The 26,996-nt window shown below is 44.9% G+C and overlaps 1 protein-coding gene across 3 annotated transcripts in view; it reads right to left on the bottom strand.

Annotated features, from left to right (window-relative positions):
- Positions 1 to 340: 340 nt before the first annotated feature.
- Positions 341 to 26,996, bottom strand: part of MYL9 (myosin light chain 9) — a 29,305-nt gene continuing 2,649 nt past the window's right edge. For 2 of the 3 annotated variants that reach the window (XM_066587723.1, XM_066587724.1), the window contains exons 2-4: positions 4,494 to 4,696; positions 3,299 to 3,460; positions 341 to 871 (exon numbers count right to left, since the gene is read on the bottom strand). In XM_066587723.1, coding sequence (XP_066443820.1) covers positions 699 to 871; positions 3,299 to 3,460; positions 4,494 to 4,677 — 519 coding nt within the window. In that variant the 5' untranslated portion in view covers positions 4,678 to 4,696 and the 3' untranslated portion in view covers positions 341 to 698. Of the gene's footprint in view, positions 872 to 3,298; positions 3,461 to 4,493; positions 4,697 to 13,407; positions 13,546 to 26,996 lie in introns of those variants that run through there. The other variant, XM_066587722.1, reaches the window with a different exon arrangement.

Raw genomic sequence — 26,996 nt, 5'->3', positions numbered from 1 at the left:
CTGAGTAGGTGTGAAGGATCACAGAGGACACTTTACACCCCATCCCTGCCACGGAGGTCAAGAAATACCCCCAAGAAGTGTGTTGAGTTTGCAGCAAGCATAGTAAGAGGAGGGATACCCGGTTTTGTTGCCCCATGTGCCCATCCCAACTACGCCTCTGTAATTACCCCTGATTTGAGACATACCACGTAGTTTTACATTATTAATGTTATCTAAGCTTTCGGGAATGCCAATGCGGGAGGGGTTCTTTTTGGGGAGTTGTTTTTTTTCTGCACAAGTGAGCAACTATGTGGCAAGCATGTACTGCAGATATATACGGTACGTTACAACACAAGACGACTCCTGTTAATAAATCCATTTATTTACGTTATATATTAAGATGAATTATCCATATTTGTGCAGCTACCGTGACGGCAGGGTCTTATCAGTCACATTTCACTTCCTTTTCTGGCAGAGGGGCGGCTGAGGCAGCGGTGTTATTTTTTACACTAAAGCTAATCAAACAACTGATGATTTTTTTAGTCAACTGTCCATATTAACTCTGAGTGCTTGACATATAGCTGCTAGGATTTTTTTTCACTATGGCTGCAAAAAGTGGGGAGAAGGGGTTCTGCGGGTCACAGAACGCAGTCTTCCCAGGTTTGCAGTGCAATGGCTACTCAATTGTTACAATCCAAATACGGTTGTTCACTGATAATTTAGTCATCCTTATCCTTGGCTCCATGTTTCAAGATGCGGGTGAATTCTACGTAGTTGAAGTTGCCCTTTTTGTCAATCGGTGCTTCCCTGTACATCTCATCCACCTCCTCGTCTGTAAAGCGGTCTCCCATGGTGGTTAGGAGCTCACGTAAATGATCCTCATTGATGACACCTGTAGAGCACAGACAAGGTTTAATCACCAAGCAAAAACAAAGAGAAAACTAGACCAAAAAAAAAAAAATCACCAAAAAAGGTTTTTATGGTGTCTGAACAGACATAAAAATGGAAATATTGATAGTTTCTGTTGGAAAGGGTCTCTGTAATTCTGAGAGGTCCGCAAAACAAATCCGCATGCTTTAATGCATTTGCGGGAGGCATGATTTGCGGATCTTCCACTCAGGTCAACCCGTGGACATTGAGCCTTAATGAGTAAACTATTTTATATACAGGGCTGTGCTTGCACTACATAGGACAGTGCATGTACTCTATGCATCTAGCTGAACACAGATTTCCCTAGCAATGCTTCTGAATAAACATGATAAAATGTTATCAGCATTTTTGTAATCTGAACAGAATACGCTATGTACTACTTTTACATCTTCTGACCGCCATAAGATTTTTATTGCAAAACAATAGGTAGTTTCTAGAGATGAGTGAGCATACTCGCTAAGGACAATTACTAGATCGAGCATTGTCTTTAGCGAGTACCTGCCCGCTCGGAAAAAAAGATTCGGCTGCCGGCGGCGGACGAGGAGAGCGGGGAGGAACGGAGGAGAGATCTCTCTCCCGCTCGCCCCCCCCCCCCCCTGCTCACGGCCGCAACTCACCTGTCACCCGCGCCGGCACCCGAACCTTTGCTCCCGAGCGGGGAGATACTCGCTAAGGGCAATGCTCGATCGAGTAATTGTCCTTAGGGAGTATGCTCGCTCATCTCTAGTAGTTTCTATTAGTACAATTTGGGGGTATATAGGAGTTTTGATCTTTTTTTTTTTGTTTTTTGAAACACGATGACCAAAAGATAAATTCTGGCATGCCTTTTCTTTCTGACAGCACTCATCTTTTGGGATAAATAACAATACTAGATTTATTTATTTATTTATTTTTATAGACTTGGCGATACCAAATCTAATTCTTTGTTTTTTTTCTATGTCACAAATGGAAAAAGGACTTTAACGTTTATATTTTTAATTATAAATAATAAAAGGTATAGGGAACCTGATCTTGTAATTGTTTAATTGGTTCTGCAATACACAAATACTTCAGTATTGCAGTACATTGTAGTTTCGCAGGCATCCTATTAAGTCCTGCCACAGGTAGAGCTTAAGATGCCATTACGGTGATTTTTCAGGGGGTCATATGATTTTAATTCTGACTAAGGGCTCTTTTATACTGATCGATTATCATTCAGATTCTTCCTGACACGGGAAATCTGAATGATAATCCTTTAGTGTAAATGCAATAATTTGTCTGTTGGATGGATTGTACAAGCATTAAAAAAAGAAAAAAAAGAATCAAACGATCAGTCCATGTAACCAGGCAGTCCTCTATGAACAACTACCTGTTTACTGTGAATGGAGGCGATCAGGCTGGAAGGATCCCTGCCTCCATTCAATGAGCAATGATCGCTCCTGTGTAAAAGCACAGGAGCGATAATCGCTGGGACTACTATCAAGTACTGCATCGGATGTAGTCAAGGGGTTAAATAGAATTTTGAACAGACAAGGTCTATTGCTAACAATTATACAGATTTTGAAACTGATTGTAATGAAAAGCAATTTGAGGGAAAACAGGGAAAGAGGAGGAGTGTGTGGGGGCAGTGGGGGGGCATTCAGATTACAAGTGTGGCATTACATTATTTGATAGGTTTTCTAATTTTGACAATGGGAGGAATGGCCTTGGCACCAGTTTGTATTTGCACTCAGCTGGATTTGTGAAATGAAAATCCAATAGTGCCATACCTCATCTAGCAAGAAAGTTTATTATTAGAGATGAGCGAGCGTACTCGGATAAGCACTACTCGCTCGAGTAATTGGCTTTATCCGAGTATCGCTGTGCTCGGGGCTAAAGATTCGGGTGCCGGCACGGAGCGGGGAGCTGCAGGGGAGAGCGGGGAGGAACGGAGGTAAGATCTTTCTCTCCCTCTCTCCCGCCCGCTCTCCCCTGCTCCACGCTGCGACTCACCTGTCAGCCGCAGCGGCACCCGAATCTTTAGACCCGAGCACAGCGATACTCGGATAAAGCCAATTACTCGAGCGAGTAGTGCTTATCCGAGTACGCTCGCTCATCTCTATTTATTATGCATTTCCTTCCTCAGTCTCATGCATATGACTGCATACAAAGTGAATTTGCTCAGAATACAGTGAGAGATGATACAAGGATCACTCCAGATAACAGAAAATGGTAAGTGATCAGTGGCCATAATTGTGATATTGACCAGGCTGGCCATGTATGTCCAGTAAAGTTACCGTACATGTATGTGTGGCCAGAATAAAGGACGGAGGAGTCTTCCATTAATCACGTTTTAGGATATCTGCAGATTAGATTATAGGAAGCTTTTATAGTTACAGACGGATACAGTAATGTGACCATCTGTGTGTACCTGTGCCTTCTTCATCGAAACATGCAAACGCATTCCTAATCACATCCTCGGGGTCAGTGCCGTTCAGCTTCTCTCCAAACATAGTCAGGAACATGGTAAAATTAATAGGGCCAGGAGCTTCACTCATCATGGCTTCCAGATATTCATCAGAGGGGTTCTTACCTAGAAATCCCAAACAATACAATCAAAACCGATTCACTAATCATCACCAACTCTACATCCTAATGTTAGTATTAGCAATTAGAAAGTTTTATGAGCAACTTTGCTGTTTGGTAGGAAGGGGGTCTCGATCTGTCTATAGTTTTCGTAATAAACTGAATATGGGTTAGAAGCTCACCGACATCACCGCTGCAGACAGCAGTTGGCAGCAGAGTACAGTTGTCAAGACCTCATGATGATAGAAGACAAAGAAATCTATGTTCTCCTTTTAGACGTCCTTCTGGTCCAGCACAACCAGCTTGTTCTCTGCCACTCCAGGCCTAGAAGGTCCGGTAGCAGTCAAGTATTGTTCATGCAATCTGCTGCAGCCAATCACTGGCCTCAGCAATTATGTCTGCATAAACGGGAGGTGACCAATGATTGGCTACAGTGGAAAAGTGAAGAGCTAATGGCATTTCACTGCTGCAAAAACTTCCAGAACAGTGGGGCTGCACTGCACTGGCTGGAGCAGAGGAACATTTCAATGGGGGTACAGTCTTTTCTTTGTTTTTAGCCACTTGGCAATTTTTTTTTTAATCTTGGAAAAACCCCTTTAAATATTAACATTGTAGAAACATGGTCACTTTTCAGTAGGTTGTTGCATAGTATTGCAGCTCAACCTCATTCAAGCGACTAAGGCTTAATTGCAATACTAGACACAACCTGTGGTCAACAGTGGCGCAGTTTCTGGCAATCCATAATTATAATAGCATTGAAAAATGACATCACATCCTTTTATACTCTGATGTTTGACAAAATATCAGCATTGTAATGATTTTTGATTTGATAGAGAGTTAAGAAACATTAAAAGCTGTCCGGTAAACAGTCCGTCATAACTTGTATGTATGGTCGAATGATGACCATTTAGCCATCCCTATAGTCTACACATATTATAGCCTGTCCAAAAACGTACATAACCATCACTGTGGATTGTTCCAAGCCCAATGGCACAGTGTTACATGCATGAATACTATAAGCTGCTCGACTGTCTACATACCCAAGGAGGCCAACATGTCATGCAGATCTTCCTTATCAATAAAGCCATCCCTGTTTTGGTCAATCATGTTAAAAGCCTCCTTAAACTCCTGGATTTGAGACTGGTCAAACATGGCAAACACATTGGAAGTTGCCCTTTGAGGGCGCTTCTTGGTGGTCTTAGCCTTGGTCTTCTTGCTGGACATGTTGGCGGTAGGAGGGAGCCTGCGCAAAACAAGATATCAACATAAGTTATGGAAGTGCATGTTATATTAATCTCCAATTGACAGATTCTCTCTTTCTGTTCATCTGGGTCCCTTCAGGCCAGGGATTAACGGGTCATCTTATTATGAAATACATTTTCTAGAGGTAGATGCAATATATTGCAGTTGCATAGATCACAAATCCTTAATTCTCACCATGAAAATGGGACAGGTTCATAAACTTGAATTGAGAAAAAAAAATAGATTATTCATGTTTGTTAAAATGTAATTGGTCATCAACTGACCTTTCCTATAGAACTGCATTATAGGAAGTTGGGCATGTCACAAAACTATTTAGTGTCTGGGTGTTAAGTTTCCGCTTTGAAGTTTGGTGGAGGATGCATCAAAAGGAGCACTTGTAGACACTTCCTAATCAAATTAACTCTAGTGCAGTATGGATACAGTGAGCTGTATAATGAATTCACTACAAGTGCCTAAACCATCAAATTATTCTATTTAATGAAGATGAGGCTTTAAGGTTTGTCAGGGAATAGAAAAAAAACTAAAGAGAACCCCATTACTATTTATTAAAGGGGTTGTCCCGTGCCGAAACGGGTTTTTTTTTTTTCAAGCCCCCCCCCGTTCGGCGCGAGACAACCCCGATGCAGGGAAGTAAAGAAAGTTTACCGGAGCGCTTACCTCAATCCCTGCGCTCCGGTGACTTCAATACTTACCGCTGAAGATGGCCGCCGGGATCCTCTGTCTTCGTGGACCGCAGCTCTTCTGTGCGGTCCACTGCCGATTCCAGCCTCCTGATTGGCTGGAATCGGCACGTGACGGGGCGGAGCTACACGGAGCCGCTCTCTGGCACGAGCGGCTCCATAGAAGACTGCTGAAGACCCGGACTGCGCAAGCGCGGCTAATTTGGCCATCGGAGGCCAAAAATTAGTCGGCACCATGGAGACGAGGACGCCAGCAACGGAGCAGGTAAGTAAAAAACTTTTTATAACTTCTGTATGGCTCATAATTAATGCACAATGTATATTACAAAGTGCATTAATATGGCCATACAGAAGTGTATAACCCCACTTGCTGCCTCGGGACAACCCCTTTAATGCATCTCATACGGTTTCTAAGCTAACCATATATGGTGAAGTCTGTAATTTGGATTCAAAGTAGTTTTTGGGCACACACACAAGTGTCCATATTCAGATATGTTCCCTTCAAAGGTTGGAAAGAAGCAACATCTAAAAAGGGAAATCCTCTACTAAAATTCAGTCCAACCTATCAGTTGATGGGTCTGTTCTATCATGCCTGTATAAAATTAGCAAAAAGGTTAACCCTTTGCAATCCAATTTTTGGATTCAGGGTTTCCTAGGGGGCTTTCTCTTTCTGCCATTATACAATGGTGCCATCTGCTGGCTAGAGCCAGTACTGCGGTATGGGACATTCTGGAGAGGCCCCTGACAACAGAGCGGCCAGTAATCTATAGTAAGAATACCCTACCGGACGTCTTCAGACATCGGAACTGTACAGCCTTCAATCAGAATGTCTTCAGACATCAGACAGTGGATTGGAAAGGGTTAAAATCTGGCGCTCATATACTCAGATGGAAAGCCAAATATATTGCATCATCAACACACATTAATAACTAGCATGCTTGTTGCCCACGGCCCCATCTTGTATATAAAACGCCAAATCGGTCTGTTGTGTCGTATACAAATCCACAGTTCTGGTCCGATTTGAGTGAAATTTCGCAAGAGCATTCTGTAGCACCCAGCGACGAATACCGGCGTAAATAAAAATCGAAAACTCACTGACTTCCTCTGTAATTTTTATTGCCCATAGCAACCAGTCACAGCTCAGCTTTCATTTCTTATACTGCTGAGGTAAAATGAAAGCTGCACTGTGATTGGTTGCTATGGCCAACACAGGTTGTCTTTTGGACATCTTTCATAAGAGGGCGGTGCTGGGGTCATTTTTGTGGCCCATTTTGTGTATTCCAGGACGGCTAGTCATAAAAGATCACCTAGTTTTCTAGAAAATTTTGTAATTAATTGCAAACTATCGTCCTTTGCTGACATGTTGACTATAATGATTCAAATTGTGGTATATGATCCTAAAGTGACTTCTATGCATAGACAACAAATATTACATCTGTTAAGGGGCCAGTTCACACTTGCATTTAGGCCCATCAAACGTTTGTGCAATTTTTAGTGGTAAACTAAGCCAAATAATAGGCAGTATACAGTCAGATCAGACCTCTTGAAACATTTACAGATTTATCATTCATCAGAGCCGATGAGATAAATCTGTTGCAATTAAAAGACTGTCTAGTCTATGTCTGTACTGTCTATTAGACAGTATTACTTATCCTGCCCCAATAGATGTATATTGTCTGGACTCATCTGATGTGTATGGGGACTTCCTGACTCTCCCCTGATAGCATATGTTAGATATAAGCCACTGCCAGAGGTGTATAAAAGTGGCTTTTCCCCCCTCTCTGTATTTATTAAATATGCTAATTTGGCTAAGCTGAGCTTGCATGTGTATGGAGGGATTGGGCCAGATAACTGTCAGCTGAACAAACAGCTACCCCAGCTGAAGTAGGCAGCTTAAAAGGGGTTGTCCAGTGGCAAAGTACTGATGGCCTATTCTTAGGATAGATCATCAATAGTCTATCAGTTGGGGTCTGCCACCCAGCAACCTCGCCAATCAGCTCTTTACCAGGCTAATGTGTTAGTGCGCCGAGCGAGCCGATTTCTGTAAGAAGCAGAGTGCTCTGTTCTCACTGTACTGGCTAGGTTTGATATTATAGGTCAAATTCCTATTGATGTAAATAGGAACTTTGCCTGTAATACCAAGTCTGGCCACTACAGTGAAAACGGAGACATCTGCTTTCTCAGTACATGAAAACACTGGCCCAGTGAACAACAGGGGATCTATTACTTACAATTGGACAGCCTCTTTAAAGAGTCTATATTTCGATGCCACAGACACCGTGTGCCATCATACAGTGCCATTGTGAGACACAGAGTTGGTGCTCAGAAAAATGGTCACAAAATGTATAGAAAAAGAAAAATGTTCATTGGACCTTAATTTCATGTCTAAGTTTCTTGCTCAACGGTCCCATTGCTGCATGTGAACCTGGGTCAACTACTATCTGCATCATAATCAAAACGAGAATTACACATGCCAACAATAACCACGATTGCGATATTTACTATTTGTAATGCTGATCATAAACATTTTGTTAAAGATCTGATTTTGATGATCCTTAACAATAATCCTTACATCTGTTGTAATAAAAAAAAACAAAAAACAGTTTTTTCAAAGATAAGGAAGCAGGTCTTGCCTCGGGGAGATAGCCTCCTCACTCCACTATTTTTTAGCTCCGCATTCCCACCTGGTATCACTTGGGAATGTTTCCTGGGACGGTGGATACAAGATGACCCACTGGCTCACCACATTCTTAAGGGTTCTTCCATTCCATCTATCAAGGAGCTCATACGTAGACTTGGCAGGATTGGTCTATCCTGGCTGGCATATTGCCAACTGCTCGTGGTGCTCAGTGCTTTTTTCGGTCTACCCTTACTTTCTTTGAGAAGTTATTTTCCCAACACCCCCCCACCCCCCAATATGGTTTTCCTGTTGTACGGCTTGCTGACTCGAGAATCTTACACTACAGATCCCGACATCATGTGGACCTGGGAACAGAAGCTAGGATCTGTCAAAAGGGAGTGTGTGGTCTTCCTTCTTTGGGTGACCAATCTCTCGGGCCCCTCAGGCCCGCCTTTCCTGCATGATTACACATATTTCTGACCCCATTCACCTGCTTTATAAGGATAACGGGAGCAGCTTGAAGTTACGCCTGTTTAATATTTTCTTTCTCTGTACTTTTGTGTACTGGGGTCCACCGCTTAGGACCCTGGGTGTTCGGGTGATCTTGCGCCCGCTGTCTGTGCCACAACACACAGGAGTTATGGAGTGGAAGCAGTTAGCTCCGACCGTTGTGTAGTGGCCAGCACTAGTAATTGCAGGTGCAGTTCTCATTGAGTTTAAGGAATAAGTCAATCAATAATATTTGCCTGGAAAATCCCTTTAAACCGGTCTTTGGCCCCAAATATTGGATGATGGCCATTACTCCATCAGCCCCACATGTTCGGCTTTCTAGGCCTGATCGGTTCTCTGATAAAGACAAAATGAACTGTGAGCTAAACTATTCCACTTGCATCTTCTAGAAAACAAAAATCAATATTCTGAAAGGTTGTTACTTGTTGTGTAGGTCGTTATAAACCGCAGGCAGGCATTTCCACATGCTGCAGGTTTATTACAGATCTTTCTCTTCTCAGACCTTTGGAACAGTTTCAGAAATGTCTGCAACAAATCTGCCACGTGTGAACATATCCAAAGTGTACTGCCAGGCTGGAGGTCTAGGACTACTGAACATATTGTACGGTACCTAAATAAATATTTTTACACTGATTATAGACCTGGTCAAACTAGTCAGTCACCACTTCACCCTGTAAGTAGGGGGTGTGATCAGAACTAGATTGCCATTATACTGATCCACCCTCATCCCTCTCAGTTATAATGGATGTACAACTGACTTTCGTTCTTTAGCTCTTTTAGACCATTTATATAATATGATAACGTAAAATAAAATCGTTTTATATGTAGAGATGAGCGAGCACGCTCGGATATAGCAGTTACTCGAGTGAGCATCGCTCTTCTCGAGTAACTGCTTACTGGTCTGAGCAGGCTCGGGGGGCGGCGGTGATCTCTCTCTCCCTCTCCCTCTCCCTCTCCCCTGCTAACACCCGCCGCTCCCTGAGCCTGCTTGGGCCAGTAAGCAGTTACTTGAGAAGAGCGATGCCCACTCCAGTAACTGCTTTATCCGAGCGTGCTCGCTCATCTCTATTTACATGTAGACCCATGTAAACACGATACGATCAGGATATCCCCATGTGTTTTCCGTCACATACACTTTTTTGACCCTGAAAACACAAATAAATAAAAACAGTCATTTTTTTATTCTTTACAACTGGAACGTGTTTTTTTTCTCAGATGCTTTTTAGATAGTATTTACATGCTGCCTTAGGAGTTTCTCTCCTATACAGAACCCTATGCAAAGTTTTTTTGTTTTTTTTTTAAACTTAAAACCACGCACCTGTAAAAGCTACAATGCACTTTTTGTTGTGCATTTCACATTTCACATTTAGCTTACGGTTTACATTGCAATATTAAAAAAATTTCCGGAGAAAACCTCTCTGTGTGAGACAACCCTATGGCAAACTCGGCCACATTTGCATGCATCTCACCATACTATGGTAAACACTGGTGATGCCAAGATTTGATTCATGCCAGCACAGGTAAAAGTGCATTTACACTGTTTGCGGTGTACACGTGGCAAATGTGCTGGGAAAACACCTGGTGTGTATACAGTATGTCAAATGTAGCCATAGGGCCAATTCAGCTGATGGAGGACACAAGGGCTCTCCTCTCAGTATACATGGATACACTTTTGCTGAACAGATTAGCATAGTTGACTACTCTATTCTATACAAAGGCATCCACTAGATTAATTTTTTAAAAAGTGAAACATGTAGGTTGTAGCATTTGAGCTTATGGGTGACGTACACCCCCATTTTCATCCATGTTCTCGTTTGTGGTATAGGTCAGGAATTTCCCCTCATGTATACGCAGTTCCAAGGGCCCCCCCTTAAGGCCACTTTCAGACAGACTTTTTCCTTTTAGCACATCTGTATTACAGAGGAGTGTCCCAGCCTGACTGCGGGTCTACTGACCCAACTAACGCAGAACCACCAGCTAATGGGCGCTGCTCACAGAAGATTGACACGCGTATGCATATGGAAGGCCAGGCAAGCTTCAAACACAACTTTTGTTTCCAAGTATGCAACCCCAGAGTGGGGTCTTCCTCAGATGCCTGAAAATCCCACTCCAAGGATGAAATGTGTTGCAATCATTGGAAATCAGTTGTTTTGTTTGAAGTTAGTCTGATATTACATATACATACAGGTGTCCATCTTTTGTGAGTAATGCCCATTAGCTGGTTTTTCCGGTGTTTCTATGCTATTAGCTTTGATTTGAGCCCAGGGAAAAGCTCCCCCGATGAACTAGAAGAGGCTTGCTGCTCTCAGTAGAAATATTATTTGCATTGTCAGTTCCAGTCCTGAAGTTTCCATGTGGTTGTGCCGATTTCTGGCACAAGAGCATTCACCATTGGTGCAACTTTCTATATGGCATTACTACACCAGATAGCACCCTCCTTTATCCTTCCCTTTCCCCTGACATTCATCAAAAGCGGAGACAAGGTATAAAAGGCAGCTGCCTTGGGTATACCTCTCTCTCCTGCATAGTGAGGCATATTATAATGTTCCCCCCGATGTACCTGGCAGAACCTCACCAATATGTGACCTCCTAAAACATTCCGCATCAGTTCATATTTGTGACGTGTAAGGGCTTGTTCACATGGGTGTATATGTGCAGCGTAATACGCTATGATGAGACCCATTGATGTACATTGAGGTATTCAGACGAGTGCGTTTTCGTTACTTTCGGTATCATTAAAAAAAGAAGAAAAAAAAATAAGCGCAGCATGACCCATTTTGGTGCATATTACGTGCTGAAATAGGCCACTGAAGTCAACGAACCTGCATAAATATGCAGCGAGTATGCAGGAAACATCCGTATTTGTGGGTCTATACGATGGGCCCTTCAGCAATTCTGTTTTTGTGCGCACGTAAATGCGTTGCACATTTACCTGCTAAAGGCCCAAAATATGCAGGAAATAGGATTTTGACACGTAAATACGCAGCATATTAGGTGACCAAAACCCGCATATGCCATGTGAATGAGACCCAAGTTTGAAAACAGTTTTTCATGTGGAAAAATTCATATATACGTTCTGGATGTATAGCAAATTCACTAAATCCGCACCCGGATGTGTGTGAAAAGGTAGGTTCCAGGACAACATTTAGGCACACACTCACTAAAACCTGAAAGATTGAAACATAGATCTAAACTTTTTGAACAAGCAAACGATGCAAGTTCATAGAGGCAGATGCATGGTTGGCTTGTTCAAGCGACAAATCATTCAGATTAGCTGTATAAGTGAATGGCAACGACTGAACGATAAGTGAATGAGCCAACGATGGTATAAAATGAATGACGCGGGAAAGCGATTATCGCTTGCCTGAAGAATAATCATTCCATGTAAAAGGACCTTCACTTCCATACAGTCAGATACATTTTTAATGTTGCAATAGTCTTGTTGAAGTAAATGGTGAAAAACCTGGAAAGATCCAGTATGTCCCTTTAACTGCATTGCATAAATAGGATTTCTTGAAATCATGCTGACTACACTGTAACATCTGGGCGATGCAGTAAATTACAGCAGCAGCCAAAACACAAACACTACGTTTTATATACCCATATTGGGATGTTGGCTGGCTGCATAAAAACATTAAAGGGCTCTATGGAACTAAATATAAAAACGGATTTAACATGCAATATTGATGCTCACAGATGCTATAAAGTACATAGGAGAACCACAGTCACTGATATACTATTAGAAACATTAAATTCACCCTTTTCTGGAAACTCCTCTAATGTGACATCCAGCCCAACGCTCCTCTATGGAATATACATGTGTAGCAATTATTAAAGGGAACTGGTCACCATCTAGGAGCACAATAAATGCCATTACTGTGCTCATGTGACAGGTCCCGAGTTGTCTGGGGACGGGTTTTGCATACTTAACCTGGCTCCCCGTTTCTGCGCTGTCGACTGTGGAAGTCGACTTGCGGACAGTGCAGCCAACTCCTCTCTGCGGGTTGTGCATGCGCACTCCCATAGAGAGAGAAGTATGTGAGAGGGGTCCGCTGCACTGTCCGCAAGACGACTTCAAGGGTGACAGCGCAGTAATGGTAGCCGGATAAGTATCCAAAGCACATCCTTGGACTCCTCAGGACTTGTCCTATAAGCACCATAATATTTTATGGAGTCTATAGCGCTCGTAGGTGGTGACGGGTTCCCTTTAACACAACAGGCACATCGCAATAAACTACAGCGTACCACAATGCTTTAAGTATTACAGGATATAGACATATAATAATCGGAAGGGTTGTTGATCTCCAATGTTGATCCAGGGATTACTCTGCAATTATGGAGTCGGGAAGGAATTTTTTTCCACCCAGAATGAGGGTAAATTGGCTTCTGCACCACATTTTTTTTTGCCTTCCTCTGGATCAACAGGGGTAAGGGGGTGGGTGTAAACAAGCTGAACGTTTGTCTTTTTTCAGTCTAGCATATTATGTAAATTAAGTTATCATAAAAATCACTTTTATAAAGTGCAGGCATATTACAGTGTGTTAAATGTCAAGTTAAGGTTTGCTACATCTGTAGGATGGTTGTCACAGTATACAGTAAAAGTAATAAGGTACAAATCATTCTATGCGCACGAAATGGCTACATCTGTACCAGGAGCTAAAACTATGTATTGAACATGTTGAGTGTCAAGTTAAAGTTTGCTACATCTGAACACACTTGTCAGAGACAAAGATGTACAAAGTAAATAAATCGTGATGAAAGATACAGAAGAGCAAAGGTTAGGAGCGGGTGTGGTAGGTAAATGCCCTCTCTTATGTAGTAGTACAGCTGCAGAGGAGAGGTTGAGGAAGTGTTAATCAAAAAACCTTATGCACCTCTTACCTGCACAGGAGTAATAAGACAGCAACTCAGATCTCCTCTGTGGATCAGGATACAGGGAAGGTCTGCATTAAGCTTCCCAGGGTCCTAAATCCAATGGAAGAGAGCAGCCAATGGGGGAAAGCACTCTCCCTCCCCTCCAGCTGCCCTCCCGCCTGGGATTTGGCCATACATGGAAAAGGAATTTGAGGAGGATGCAAGATCTGTGGGACACACTGATCCAAACCCAAACACAGGATATTCTCCCTTATATAGTTCTCAGCCCCACTTTGTAAGAGTGTTCAGGGAAGCCTCTACACAAGGCAGTGTACAGCAGGGAGCGCAGCGAATCCTCCTTATAAGGGGCGTATAGGTGTGTGAGGAGAGCGCTGCAAGTAAGGGGCACACAACATATGCTACACTGCTGACAACAGTACAGGGTTTACATGCAGCTTAATATCTAATTTTGGCACAATCAGACACATTTAGTAATAATTTTTGGGACAAGCGTCTCAGCTCTTCTTTCAAGTGCAGAGATATATGGCTGCGATCCGTGTGCCACTGTACAGCACCATAACCTCCTCTAAAAGCAATGTTTCCAGGGGAGATTACGTCCATAATGCAGCATGTTAGAAGCTATTGTCTCGTCTAGATTCATATGGGAGAAGCCTTTAGTATGAAGTTAAAGGCATAAGAAGGAACAAAAAAGTATATGGCACCCATACAACCTATCCCTACAACACACATCTGTAATCCAGCAGCATGCAGGAGACCATGTTGTAAGAAAATGTATGTACACCTTAAGAGCATTTCCCCCGAAATTAAGGAAAACATCACAAATTACTATCAATGTAGTGATATACTACCATAACTGCCAGTTGTGTTCTATTTCTCATCGGTAAAACAACAATGGGAGACACTCCGCGATCCTCTGCCGTGGCGGGGGATCGCTACCTTCCCGAAGTGGTGCAAGGTGGTTTCGATACAAAAATCATCTTTGGGGAAATCGCATGTTGCCAAGTGCGATATCAGATGTGATTCACGGCCCGATATCGCACTCGGCCGTGTGAAGTTAGCCTAAGGGTTCGTTTACACCAAACCATTTATCGTTCGAATGATTGGACAATGTCAGAGTTCACTTGGGCGCTCCGTTTATACAGGCAGATACATCATTGGTTCCTTCAGTCGTTCTCAGTCACTTATACAGCTAATGTGAACGACTGAACAATCAGTATTTACACCAAACAATTAGTGAATAAGCCAACGATTTGTATACCTACATACAATGGACGGTAAGCCAACGATTTGTATACCTACATACAATGGACGGTAAGCCAACGATTTGTATACCTACATACAATGGACGGTAAGCCAACGATTTGTATACCTACATACAATGGACGGTAAGCCAACGATTTGTATACCTACATACAATGGACGGTAAGCAAACGATTTATCGTTTGATCATTAGGTGCGTTTACCCTGAATGAATAGTCTTCATTTTCACTCATATGAACAACTTTTTGATTGATAATCGTTCCATGTAAAAGCGCTTTAACCCTAAACTGTTTTTTAAATTATATAAATAGTAAAAAGATTAAAACTGAAAGTGTTGGACCTATAAAAAAGGAATGAGGAAAGAATTGTAAAGGATGATGAGGAGAAAACAAATACAAAATCCCTCCATTAGAAGGAGTTGCCAGAATTGAATGAAACATTTCTCTTATTGCAGGAAACAGAACACTTTAAGGGAGGCTCTAGTACCCTGTTGTACCGCCTCTAGCTTGGATACAAGATCGGATACAGGCAGGCATGGAGGCTCTAGTACCCTGTTGTACCACCTCTAGCTTGGATGTAAGATGTAATACAGGCAGGCATGGAGGCTGTAGTACCCTGTTGTACCGCCTCTAGCTTGGATACAAGATGTGATACGGGTGGGCATGGAGGCTCTAGTACCCTGTTGTACCACCTCTAGCTATGATACAGGATGTGATACGGTTGGGAATGGAGGCTCTAGTACCCTGTTGTACTGCCTCTAGTTTGGATACAAGATTTGATACAAGCAGGCATAGAGGCTCTATTACCCTGTTGTACTGCCTCTAGCTATGATACAGGATGTGATATGGTTGGGAATGGAGACTCTAGTACCCTGTTGTACCGCCTCTAGCTTGTATACAAGATGTGATACGACTGGGTATGGAGGCTCTAGCATCCTGTTGTACCGTCTCTAGCTTGGATACAAGATGAGATAGAGGTGGGCATGGAGGCATACAGGTTCCGTATGGTATTCTGCGGCATATTAGTCCACATTTACTGTAACAGTGCTTGTAGATCGTGCAAACACGTAGGATATGAAAGTTGGCACCCCAGACGGTTCCATTCATGTTCTTTTGAAGATAAATCTGGTGACTGGGCAGCCACGGAAGTGTGACAATGTTGTGGGGGCTTCTGTGACCCCTTGTGTGCGGCCAAACATGATCCTGCTGGAAACCTTCATGAGAGGAACACATGTGGCTGCAGGATGTCCAGAACATATCGCTGAGCTGTCATTGTCCCTCGTACCACTACTAGGGGTGACCAACTGTCGTATGCAATGGCCCCCAAGATCATTACACCAGCAGGGGGCAGTGTGCAGCACCACAACAAAGGCAGGATGGAGGCTGAAAACACTCCGTACTAGTCCAGTTTGATTGTTCATGACACCACGGTCAACAGAAGCAACTGTAGGTGGGTGTCAAAGGTAGTACATGTAATGGCGCCGTGAGACCAAATGCCCTTCAACCAAGCGCCTGGAAATGGTTCCAACACAGGGGGCTGTAGCAATGGTGCTGTAGTTCCCCAGATTTGGGGCCTCTTGTGGAATGTCTATGTCTATATGTGTGTCAGTGTGTTAGCATTTTGTCTGTGTGTATTGGCCATAATTGGTCATCTAAGTTTTAATGCCTTGTGTTGTATCGGTCTAACTCTGCATGACTATGCAGAATGCACGCTAACCCACTCTATTACTTGTCAGTCATCCCTAGTTAGTCCTAGGATTGGGTAGAGGGTTTCTCCCTGGTCCTGGATTGGTTGATGGGGAGAATATAAATAGGTCAGAGCTTGGGTGGAGTCAGGGTAAGTCTGGGGAAGTCAGTCAGCGAGTATTCCATAGAGTGGGAAAGGGAGGAGGCTAGCCCAGGCCTTGAGCGTGCCTGGCCCAGGCCTGGAGGAAAGCTAGCCGTGAGTTTGCAGGAGGGGAGTATGGCAGGACAGAGGGGAGTCTCCAGTTGTCTTCAGTCTACTTCAACCTTGCCCTGAAGGATTATTGCCAGTGAAGGTCTTCTTGTCAGCGGGAAGGAAAACAGCCACCACGATCGTGAGTCTAATCTGTTCCCATTCAGTCAGAAAGTCAGAGTGTCTACAAGCAAGACTGCCCTGTTCCCTCCATTCCTCCACGAACAACCTCCTAATTCAGCAAATACTTAATTCTGCCTGTCTAAATCAGTTCTTCCGTTGAGTGCACCAGAAGTGTATCTAGTTTTCCATGTTGGATTTTGACCTGTTTTCCAAGTTGCAAGTAAACTGTGTGCCTTCGGTTTCATTAAAGTGCTTGGGACTGGACTCTTATTTCATCATTGCATAACACTAAAATGCACTGGCATCACTTCAAACCTACACTAACTACAGATGGCCCCGGCTAGGGCCCTATTGCAATCCACCTGCTGCACAAGCCACCACTTCTAGGCAGAGTAGCAACCTCCGTGACAAAGACAGAATTGGCGTAACCACTCAGGCTATACTTCTGTCAACTCCTGCTCACTGCAGTGCCACCTATCTCTGGATGGCTGACAACGAAACAGTTGGAGCCACTTGTGCTTGTCAAACACACGATCCTCTCCACTGGTGGTCTGTTGAGGGCGTCCTGAGCCCGGTCACCTTGTGTGCCCTCATGCATCCACTGGTCTCAGCACCTCCTAACAGTCTAGTTGGTACTGCCAAGGAGGTGGGCAATTAGTTGATCTTTTGACTTTTTGCATACAGGGAGCCTCTGAGAGCCTCTTATAGGCCAAGGGTGGAACAACTTATAGGGCCTCAGGTGACAAGACCGTTCATCTAATCACCCCACAACTCTAATATTCTGCATATCTATCTGAGATGTAACTGCATGCTGACTTTTGGAGCAAAAGGACAACGTCTTCTAGGTGGTTGTTATTTTAAATAAAAAGTTGAGATTATATAACTGTGTAAAGAAAGTAAACACGTCTGTATTCCCCTTCCATTAAGCCCCTCTAATGTAAATACAGCTCATCATTACAGATCTTCAATGCAGCATACTACTTTATATTGCGATACCATAAATGACAAAAGAAAAGCTAAGTTTAGAGTTATCTCACATGACTTTTGGTTTCTTGATAGAACCTCACCTTATATTTCCTGCTTAGTCACAAATGAATGTTATGACATTGCTTTGCTAGCAATACTATTCCTACTTGATTTAAAGGGACACTAACTTTTCAGACAGTGCTTGTTTGTGAATGATCTTATGAAAACAAAGGTTTGGTCCGGTGTTAGCCAGTAGTCAAATGTGGTTGTTCCCAGCAAGAGAAACCAAGTAATCTTGTAGATATGATACCTTTTAGTGGCTAACAAAAATACATGATGTTACAGCAAGCTTGCAAACCTCTCTGGTTCTTCTTCAGGCTAAAATGGAATACATCCGAAGAGGATCATGAATATTTATACACACGTATGACATATATACTTATAATTTCATTAAAAAAACAAACGGTTCTTGTTTTTCCACTGTAAATTAAGACTGAAGTAGCTGCCACTAGGAATTTCCCTTCCAGCTCCTCTGGCAGTTAGGTTTTGAGGTTCTGTAGTAACGGAGGGGCCATATACACAGGCTCATTTGGCCAGAATGTCTCTTAATGCCCAACTCCTACAATGTTATTTGTATAGCGCCAGGTAATTTTTTTTATTACCCCCCAGCAAGCTTTTACTGACTTCGGAAGCATGGAAGGCTGACTGAACCGGATAACTGACCCATGCGGGGATTGAACTCGCCCCTATCAGGTCATGAACGAGAGCTTAAAGGGGTTGTCCCGCGGCAGCAAGTGGGTCTATACACTTCTGTATGGCCATATTAATGCACTTTGTAATGTACATTGTGCATTAATTATGAGCCATACAGAAGTTATAAAAAGTTTTATACTTACCTGCTCCGTTGCTAGCGTCCTCGTTCCCATGGAGCCGACTAATTTTCGCCCTCCGATGGCCAAATTAGCCGCGCTTGCGCAGTCCGGGTCTTCTGCTCTCTTCAATGGAGCCGCTCGTGCAGAATGCCGGCTCCGTGTAGCTCCGCCCCGTCACGTGCCGATTCCAGCCAATCAGGAGGCTGGAATCGGCAATGGACCGCACAGAAGAGCTGCGGTCCACGGAGGAAGAGGATCCCGGCGGCCATCTTCACCGGTAAGTATAGAAGTCACCGGAGCGCGGGGATGCAGGTAAGCGCTCCGGTAAGCTTTCTTTAGGTCCCTGCATCGGGGTTGTCTCGCGCCGAACGGGGGGGGGGTTGAAAAAAAAAAAACCCGTTTCGGCGCGGGACAACCCCTTTAACACTCTGTGCCACATGAAACACTGCCTCTCTGATGACTCGGCACGAGAGAATGCAATGCAGCATGAGAAGTCAGAAAGACCAATTGAAAAAGAATCAAACAGGATGCAAACAGCAGCAAATGATGCGGTAAGGAGAACCTGATAGATTTTAGAAATCAGGTACAGTTTAAAGGGGTTTTCCAGTCAAATACTATTGATGACCTATCATCAGGATAGGGCGGCATATCCGCATCGCTGAACAGAAGACACCGGAGAGGTCTGCAGGGGTCACTGGCCGGGCACTGGGTTCCAACTTTGCATGCGGGGTCTGACCCACCCGTGTGCAGGAGGCCTTAGGATATTAAGTTACGTCTGATCCAAATGAGGCATTTTTTTCATCTTGTTTGGACATAACATATGCCGAATCATCAAAAATCGACTGTTCCTCATGACTTGAAGAAGGGAAAGAATTTCAGTTGGATCATGAACCAAACACTTCCAGACTGCTGGGCATCCCTCTGACCCATTTCCCATCATGTTCAGATTGTTTCTCCAAAGTTTGAAAAGTGGTGTAAAACCAGGAGCAAAGTGAACATATCACGGAAACACAAACTGTGTTAAAAAAGAAGAACCCATTTATAATATGAAGATCTATATCTGTTCCCTAGGCTCCTACCCTCCAGGATTATCCAGCTCTCACTGGGGAAAAAGTTACTCCTGCTCCTACACAAGGAAGAATGCAAAGCCAGGCCTAGTGCATGTATTTAGGATTGATTAGATACCATGACAAAATTTGTGACAAGTTGTAATACGCTTCTATTGGTTGGTATTATTGTATCTTGTCACCACCAGGAAGCTAGAGGTTTGACAGGGCTTGTATGGAGGAACGCCCCTGTCACACCCTTAGCTCCTGATTCATGACTTCTTAATTAGCCCTAGCTGCAGTGTATGTTCTGATTTTTGGTTGCCTAGAAGAGTAGGCCTTCTCCAGCACAGCACGAGGAGACGGATGGCCAACAGGGGGGCAGGAGGTCTCACACTATAGCCATCAGGGACCTTCTGCGCGGTTGGTAAAGGCGACCGCAGGTGCCACACTACTGGGCCCAGGGACGCTAACAGCGGGGCCGTTAAGGTGACATTGTAAAGGGAGATGGGCACCCAGTGACAGCAGCGGTGCTTGCAGGGTGCCGCTGGCAACAGTCACAGCAGCAGTGCAGATGGCATCGCAACATCACAACTGGAGACCGCAGTAGTGAGTGCCAGGACCTGTGAGCCTGAGGAATGGGGCAGCCAATCATGAACAGGGGGCGTCACCAGTGTGTCAAGCCTCTACAATCTAGTCTCCACCACTACTTCCTGGTGGTGACAACATACAATAATACCTTATTGGTTTGGATCTGTATGACATATGTAATTTTAATGGATCCGTAAACAGTATATAGATGCATTCAATTCCTTAGGCTAAAAAAAAAATAAAAAAAAATGTATATATCTGGTATAAAGGACAAAATGGCATAAAAAAAGTCGAATGGTACTTTTACATGGACCAACTGTTGTCCGGAAACAAAAAAAAAAAAAGAAAGCAAATTTGAGTGATATTTGTCCCGTGTAAAAGCATCTCATTAGTATGTAAACAAGCATGTGACTTCTGCAGTCAAAGTAAACCGACCGCCTGGAGGACGGGAGTAGTGGGCGAGCTCATTTTTTTCTACTACATGATTCTCCGGGTCCTCACTGCCACCATTGTTAAATACTGTATACCATAAAACCCCTGTATAAGTTTTTGTTCAAAGCCAAGCTTATCGTCAGGCGTCCTACTGCAGGGACCCACTGGTCAGCTGTAGCTTATGGAGAAATATTTGCCGTAACTGAGCCTCTAGACCATGCAAACTGGTAGGCTGTTGAGGTTGGCATCCCAAATGGCCCAATACATGTTCTATTGGCGATAAATCTAGTGACCGGGCAGCCACGGCAGTGTGACAATGTTGTGGGGACATTCCTGTGACCCCCTTGTGTGGCGTGGTTGGGCGTTATCCTGCTGGAAAATGCTTCTTGGAAGCCGCCTTGAGAGGAACACATGTGGCTGCAGGATGTCCTGAACATATCACTGAGCTGTCATTGTCCCTCGTACCACTACTAGGGGTGACTTACTGCTATATGCAATGGTCCCCAGACCATCACATCAGCAGTGAGGGCAGTGTGCCGCTACACAGCAAAGGCAGAATTGAGGTGCTTAACCCTTGGTCTCCAGAGATGAACACAACCATGAATCAGTGCCCAAACTAAACCTGGATTTGTTGCTGAAGACAACCAAGTTCCACTCTGTAGCATCCAGTTTCGTTGTTCATGACACAACTGCAAACGGAGGCGATGTTGAGGGAGTGTCAAAGGCCGTACATGTAATGGTTGCTAACTGGCTTTCAGAATTCTGTGTTTTCACGCGCTCTCAAGTTGCGCAAAAATCGTGATTTTGTTTTGAGTGCATTGCCTGTGGCCTGTCCTAATAGAATGCAGGCAAAAATATTATATACTGCAATACTATAGTATTGCATTATATGGTATAAGTGATCAAACAATTGCAAGTTCAAGGCCCCCCTATTAGGCCAAAAAAAATAACGTAGAAAAATGTATTTTCATAAAAAATAAAAAGGATAGGAAAAGCTCAAGAGAACCATCTGCCAATACTCATAACAAGGGCTTATTCAGACGACCATATATCGGCCGGGTATTCACGCCGGCCAATATACGGCGTCCCTTTCTGCAGGGGGAGGAGGCTGGAAGAGCCAGGAGCAGTGCTCTGAGCTTCCGTTCCCTCTACACCCCCTCTCCGCCCCTCGGCACCATTAGCAATGGGAGGGGCGTAGCGGAGCTAAGTCGTGGAACTTAGCTCCACCCCTCCCTGCCTCCTCTCATTGCAAATAGTGCCGAGGGGCGGAGAGGAGGCGGAGAGGGGGCAGGAGCTCAGAGCACTGCTCCCGTCTCTTCCCGCCTCCTCCCCCTGCAGAGAGGAACGCCGTATATCAGCCGGCATGAATACCCGGCCGATATAAAGTCGTCTGAATAAGCCCTAAAATAAATACAAAAAAAGCTCAAAAAACGTATTTGCTACCACCACATCCATAAAAGTCTGATCTATGAAAATAACTTTAAAAAAATTGCTTCCCACCCCCCTCCCCAATTTCACTCCACTTAAGAGAATTTAAAAAAAAATGTTCTCACTACATTATATGGTGCATTAATTAGTACAATTGAAAAAAAAAAAATCTTCCTGCAAAAGAAACTGAAAATAGAAAAAGTTCTGCATCCTTAAGGCAATAATTAAGACTCCCATAATACGGCATTTAAAACTGGTTCTGTAAAGACACAACCCGATTAAAACGTTAAAATCCTTAATAAACTACCATCATTAGAATGGCTCTCTTTGTGCCCAGGAACAGGGCTGGCCTTAGCAGTTTGCGACCTACGTGGTAGCACAGACTGAGTGACCTCTGCTAAAGGGGAACCAATGATGGCCTTACACCTGAGGTCAGCGACCAACGCCATAATTAAAAGGGTGAATTTTTAATAGTAACCCTGGGTTCACACAGGTCGGAATCCCACCGGGAATCTCGCAGTTTTGCCGCAGCAAAAAAACCCGCGAGATTTCCACCGGGAAAGCGCAGCTCCAAAACCCGCAGCACTCAGCTGGGTGTTTTGGAGCAGCTTGGCCGCATGCTTTCCTTTTGCTGCCGACTCTCCCATAGAGAGGAGCGCAGCCACAATAGAAAGAAAAAGAAAATAGACATGCTGCGGCCACGACGGATTGGCCGTCCGCGTGGATAAGATTTTTGACAAATCTCGTCCACATGGCTGGCGACCCTGGGATTAGCGTCCGCAGGCGGATTTGCCGCAGCAAAATTTTGCACGGAATTTCTGCGGCAAATCTGCCCTGTGTGAACCAAGCCTTAAGTGGTGTTGGCGCTGAACAGAATTAGGGCTAGTTCACACGGGCATATTGACCCCTCATTACGCACCTGTATATTCTGAATTTCCATTCTTCCAGGCACACCATGCTCTGCGTATAAAACGCTGCCATATGTATATATATATATATATATATATACACACACATACATATATATACACATATATATATATATATATATATATATATACATATACACATACACACACACACACACACACACACATATATACATACATATATACACACACACACACACACACACACGCCCATGTGAACAAGCCCTTATTTTGGGTGAATTTAACTGGTGCAGCTGAGGTGGGATTAAACTGCAAATAACCTGTATTTATGGCCCCTTTCACATGACCGTATGCGGTTTAACACTCCCCCGTACGCCGCAAAAAAAAAAAAAAATTGCATGAAAGAAGATTAGCTGTTATCAAGTCCTGATCTTAATTAGCAGTTTCTCGCCCATTCACACAGGTGGCATTGGCGTATTGGCGAAAAAAAAATATGCTGCAACGTGGAAATCCCTCGATCAGCTGAAATCCGGGGAATTACTATTAATGCTTAAATAGAGGTGGCTGTCTTCTTTTCCCAGCGTTGTATCCCAGCGTTGTATCCAACTAAACTCCGTCCGCTCCCTTTTTATCAACTCCCAGGGAAGTCAATGGGAGCTGCCAGCATATCTTGGCAAAAGATAGGGCAAGACCTATCTTTTCATGCGCTGTACACAATCGAACGCCATTTTCAGTCACCGATGTGCAGTTTTTCCCAGCTCAAGTTTTTTTTACATGCCTAAAAAAAAAATATCGCTCACCGCAGTGCTGTGTGTGTGCAAGGTGCATGTAGCAGAGCTGAGAGTGTGTGACGTGTATGTAGCAGAGCTGTGTGGCGCATTGCGCCACCAAAAGCACTGGTACTATGATTTCCTAATAATTACCAGTTATATAATATACAGTACAGTAAGAAATACTTTTGTGCATTCCTCGCTTGCACAAAAAATAATAGCGAGGACTGTTATAGCAAATGTTCCCGCTTAAGTTCATTTCTAAATAAAGCACCAAAAATGGCAAGAAGGAGAACAGCAGATGCTCCTAAACATGGCCGATGTACATTTTATGAATAGAACACAAACTGATGAGGGAACAAACAATATTGCCATCATACACTGCACAATATTTCCAGCTAAGCCTTCTACTGTTTGCCTTGATTTGGAACCAAAACGGTTTAATTAATCCTTTTGTCATCTGTTGTTTGCACATTTGTACTGGGCTCACCACACCGACTGCACTTCAGTACAAAACTGCGAAAAATTCAGCTGAGACTTAAAAATGATGACTTGGCATCAAAGCCAAGGACAATCTAGTACCTTCACATTTCTCGCTTTTGGATTCAAATTCTTCTTTTGTATTTTCTGGAAAGCAAGCAGTAAGCATTTTGTCCACACGGAAGGATACAATAGCATGCTGGACGAGATTTATTAAAGGGATTTTTCAGGACATCATAGAGTTAAAAATGGATTAAAATGAAAAGAAATTGAATACTCAAATATCCCGGCGGCTCCCTGTCCAGCGCTGCAGCAGCGGGCAGTCATGTGCTGTTCATTGTGCACATGACCACTCAGCCACTCACAGGCTGCAGCAGTGGGTGGTCATGTGCTGTTCATTGTGCACATGACCACTCAGCCACTTACAGGCTGCAGCAGCGGGCAGTCATGTGCTGTTCATTGTGCACATGACCACTCAGCCACTCACAGGCTGCAGCAGTGGGTGGTCATGTGCTGTTCATTGTGCACATGACCACTCAGCCACTTACAGGCTGCAGCAGTTGGCGGTCATGTGCTGTTCACTGTGCACATGACCACTCAGCCACTCACAGGCTGCAGCAGAGGGCGGTCATGTGCTGTTCATTGTGCACATGACCACTCAGCCACGCACAGGCTGCAGCAGTGGGCGGTCATGGGCTGTTCATTGTGCACATGACCACTCAGCCACTCACAGGCTGCAGCAGAGGGCGGTCATGTGCTGTTCATTGTGCACATGACCACTCAGCCACGCACAGGCTGCAGCAGTGGGCGGTCATGGGCTGTTCATTGTGCACATGACCACTCAGCCACTCACAGGCTGCAGCAGAGGGCGGTCATGTGCTGTTCATTGTGCACATGACCACTCAGCCACGCACAGGCTGCAGCAGAGGGCGGTCATGTGCTGTTCATTGTGCACATGACCACTCAGCCACGCACAGGCTGCAGCAGTGGGCGGTCATGGGCTGTTCATTGTGCACATGACCACTCAGCCACTCACAGGCTGCAGCAGTGGGCGGTCATGTGCTGTTCATTGTGCACATGACCACTCAGCCACGCACAGGCTGCAGCAGTGGGCGGTCATGTGCTGTTCATTGTGCACATGACCACTCAACCACTCACAGGCTGCAGTAGCGGGCGGTCACATGCTGTTCATTGTGCACATGACCACTCAGCCACTCACAGGCTGCAGTAGCGGGCGGTCACATGCTGTTCATTGTGCACATGACCACTCAGCCACTCACAGGCTGCAGCAGCGGGCGGTCATGTGCTGTTTATTGTGCACATGACCACTCAGCCACGTACAGGCTGCAGTAGCGGGCGGTCATGTGCTGTTCATTGTGCACATGACCACTCAGCCACTCACAGGCTGCAGCAGTGGGCGATCATGTGCTGTTCATTGTGCACATGACCACTCAGCCACTCACAGGCTGCAGCCGAGAGCGGTTACGTGCTGTTCATTGTGCACATGACCACTCAGCCACTCACAGGCTGCAGCTGAGAGCGGTCACGTGCTGTTCATTGTGCACATGACCACTCAGCCACTCACAGGCTGCAGCAGAGAGCGGTCACGTGCTGTTTATTGTGCACATGACCACTCAGCCACGCACAGGCTGCAGCAGCGGGCGGTCAAATGCTGTTCATTGTGCACATGACCACTCAGCCACTCACAGGCTCCAGCAACGGGCGGTCATGTGCTGTTCATTGTGCACATGACCACTCAGCCACGTACAGGCTGCAGCAGTGGGCGGTCATGTGCTGTTCACTGTGCACATGACCACTCAGCCACTCACAGGCTGCAGCAGAGGGCGGTCATGTGCTGTTCATTGTGCACATGACCACTCAGCCACGCACAGGCTGCAGCAGTGGGCGGTCATGGGCTGTTCATTGTGCACAATGCCACTCAGCCACTCACAGGCTGCAGCAGTGGGCGGTCATGTGCTGTTCATTGTGCACATGACCACTCAGCCACGCACAGGCTGCAGCAGTGGGCGGTCATGTGCTGTTCATTGTGCACATGACCACTCAGCCACTCACAGGCTGCAGTAGCGGGCGGTCACATGCTGTTCATTGTGCACATGACCACTCAGCCACTCACAGGCTGCAGCAGCGGGCGGTCATGTGCTGTTTATTGTGCACATGACCACTCAGCCACGTACAGGCTGCAGTAGCGGGCGGTCACGTGCTGTTCATTGTGCACATGACCACTCAGCCACTCACAGGCTGCAGCAGTGGGCGATCATGTGCTGTTCATTGTGCACATGACCACTCAGCCACTCACAGGCTGCAGCTGAGAGTGGTCACGTGCTGTTCATTGTGCACATGACCACTCAGCCACTCACAGGCTGCAGCAGAGAGCGGTCACGTGCTGTTTATTGTGCACATGACCACTCAGCCACGCACAGGCTGCAGCAGTGGGCGGTCATGTGCTGTTCATTGTGCACATGACCACTCAGCCACGTACAGGCTGCAGCAGTGGGCGGTCATGTGCTGTTCATTGTGCACATGACCACTCAGCCACGCACAGGCTGCAGCAGTGGGCGGTCATGTGCTGTTCATTGTGCACATGACCACTCAGCCACGCACAGGCTGCAGCAGTGGGCGGTCATGTGCTGTTCATTGTGCACATGACCACTCAGCCACGCACAGGCTGCAGCAGTGGGCGGTCATGTGCTGTTCATTGTGCACATGACCACTCAGCCACGCACAGGCTGCAGCAGTGGGCGGTCATGTGCTGTTCATTGTGCACATGACCACTCAGCCACG

The sequence above is a fragment of the Eleutherodactylus coqui genome, chromosome 13 (assembly GCF_035609145.1).
Source record: "Eleutherodactylus coqui strain aEleCoq1 chromosome 13, aEleCoq1.hap1, whole genome shotgun sequence".
NCBI classification, from domain to species: Eukaryota; Metazoa; Chordata; class Amphibia; order Anura; family Eleutherodactylidae; genus Eleutherodactylus; species Eleutherodactylus coqui.
The sequence above is the reverse complement of the archived record's forward strand: the minus strand, read 5'-3'. Positions and strand labels throughout refer to the sequence as shown.